Raw genomic sequence first — 2442 nt, 5'->3', positions numbered from 1 at the left:
AAAAAAAAAAAAAAAAAAAAAAAAAAAAAAAAGAAAAACGAGTGAAAGAGTTATGTTCTTTAGAGTGGCGCTGTTCACGCGCTATCGACTCACCTTTTCACCATGATCTCCCCACCTCGACTTTCTTAGTCCTTTTAGCACTTCCTCTCACGGTTCCTGTGAAGGCAGGTCTGTTCCTAATTACGCTATCTTCCTACGGGTTCTGCTTTCTCTTCCATTACTCTGTTATATTTTATTATTTCTGTTTTCAATTTTGCAGCGTGGATTATGAAATGGAAGAACGAAGAAAATAAATGCATATGTAAATAGGAACAATGTTTTACGATTTCGTTTCACTGTTCATTCTGATTTGTCGCTTTTTATTTTATTCACAGGTTACGCGATTCGTTTATTAGTCAAATTCTTAACTAACGTCACGTGTGTAAGGAGGAAGATGTAGAGGACGAGTTATTTTTCGCATTTGTTTGAAACGATGTTTTACAACTTCGTTTGTGAATATTAAATCATTTGGTCTGTTCTAAGTAATTACAGTATTTCTTTCACGTAGTTTCGCAGGTGTTAAACTACAAAATTCAGTAATGCAAATAGCGTGTGTAAATTTTCAAGAAATTTTACTAGAAACGAATTGAATGTTTAATGTGTTAAATATGTATATTTAGTGTTAATGCGAATTTATTGTAAGCTAGTGTTATTTCAAGAAATTCGTAGCGAGTGATTCCTCGAAGTCACCAAAGAGGGCGTGCTTAGGCATATACAGACAGCTGCTAACAATGAGTTCGGGTCTTGGACGTCGTACAAAGTGAGAATATTCATAAATTTTGTTCATATTTATCCGTATAAATTCCGTATGTTATTTATATTTTATGAGTTTTTTGTGTATCGTCTACTTATAGAATTTCAAACAAATTTTAACGTATTCGGTGAAATCGGGAAGTTTGTAACCTTTTGAGGTTAAGTTCTTTATGTATGTTTGTCATATTGTAAAAGAGAGATATAAATCTTTCTACAGTGTGAAGATAGCAGTAGGAGCTTTAGTATGCCAGGATTGTGTTTTGAAAGGCGACATCACTATTGGACCAAGAACTGTAATTCATCCAAGGGCAAGTATCATTGCAGAAGCTGGACCGATTATAATTGGTGAGGGGAACATTATAGAAGAAATGGCAATAATAGCAAACAGGTAATTTTAATTTGAAGCATAGTTTCTTTTTCTCATTCATAGTATTGTAATAAAATATACAATTTTGCCATTGCAGATTACCAGCAGATGCTCCTGAATCGACAACAGTTCCCGTACAAATAGTGGGCAATTATAACGTATTTGAAACTGACTGTACTTGCGAAGCATTTAAAGTTGGAGATAACAACATTTTGGAAAGCAAATGTAACTATACGATATAGCGATCAGTGACTCCTTTTATTACGATTACACTTTCGTTTTTACAGCATACGTGTGTCGTGAAGTCGAATTAACCACGGGCTGTATTATTGGAGCATCGTGCAGATTGACAGAAGCAGATGTAATACCTGAAAATAACATAATTTATGGTAGTGACTGTCAACGTAGAGAAATGCACGATAAGCCATACGTGAGTTTCTCCCATTGAACTCTAAATTATAACATGATTGGTGTTTAAGTGATATACAATTTTTAATTCTGTTTCAGCCTCCATTAAGTCAAATAGAATACCTGTTCAAGATTCTACCAAGTTACCATCATTTTCTTAAACCAAACGTACAGCCATCAAAGAACGAGGGGGGAGTGTAACTTACTACAAAGTTAGATAATTAATTTGCGATATGATAATTTAAAAGTGCTAAGGGTGTATTTATATCAAACTTCTAAGGTAATGCACTAGACATATATTGTCCAAAGTGCATTGTAATTACACTTTTTAAAAATTTATTTATATGTTATGCATTAAAAGAATATTATTATTATTCTTTAATAAATTTTGAATACTTTTATATATGGTACATAGTACAATTAAATGTATCGTATGTTCTAATTTATTTTGAGTAGAAAAAGCTTAATTAATCTTTTATAAAGAATAATGATTATTATACAAACATTTATTTTAATATGTGTAGGGGAGACAACTTTTTGTTACTGTATTTTCCTTTAGAAACGCTTAAAATCGAATTCATGAGTGCTTCGGTAACACATTAATGTATAGAATAAAATATGTTTCTTAGATAAAATTGTGCAATTAAACTGTTATAACGTTATACAAAATTTATATTTGTTCAATGTGTTGTTACGAGTTCAAATTCAGGAATATTAAAATAGAACAATATCGCGTGATTCCGGATCAATATTTATAATATTATTCCACGCTATCTCAGTCTCGAACCAACTACTCTATCGATACACCCACGAAATTCGGTTTAACTTCCAGTTCCATCAACAGATGGCAGTACCATCGCCTATTTCAAAATTAA

At 32.1% G+C, this 2442-nt stretch overlaps 1 protein-coding gene across 1 annotated transcript; it reads left to right on the top strand.

Annotated features, from left to right (window-relative positions):
* Positions 1–745: 745 nt before the first annotated feature.
* Positions 746–1817, top strand: DCTN6-p27 (dynactin subunit 6). Its single transcript, XM_017906540.1, has 5 exons — positions 746–799; positions 1010–1180; positions 1257–1384; positions 1447–1589; positions 1667–1817. The coding sequence occupies exons 1-5, from the start codon at positions 771–773 to the stop codon at positions 1766–1768; spliced, it is 573 nt and encodes a 190-aa protein (XP_017762029.1). The 5' UTR covers positions 746–770; the 3' UTR covers positions 1769–1817.
* The last annotated feature ends 625 nt before the right edge of the window (positions 1818–2442 follow it).

Source organism: Eufriesea mexicana, unplaced genomic scaffold (assembly GCF_001483705.2).
Source record: "Eufriesea mexicana isolate 0111107269 unplaced genomic scaffold, ASM148370v2 scaffold4744748466, whole genome shotgun sequence".
NCBI lineage: Eukaryota > Metazoa > Arthropoda > Insecta > Hymenoptera > Apidae > Eufriesea > Eufriesea mexicana.
This window is presented reverse-complemented; position numbering and strand designations above follow the sequence as displayed.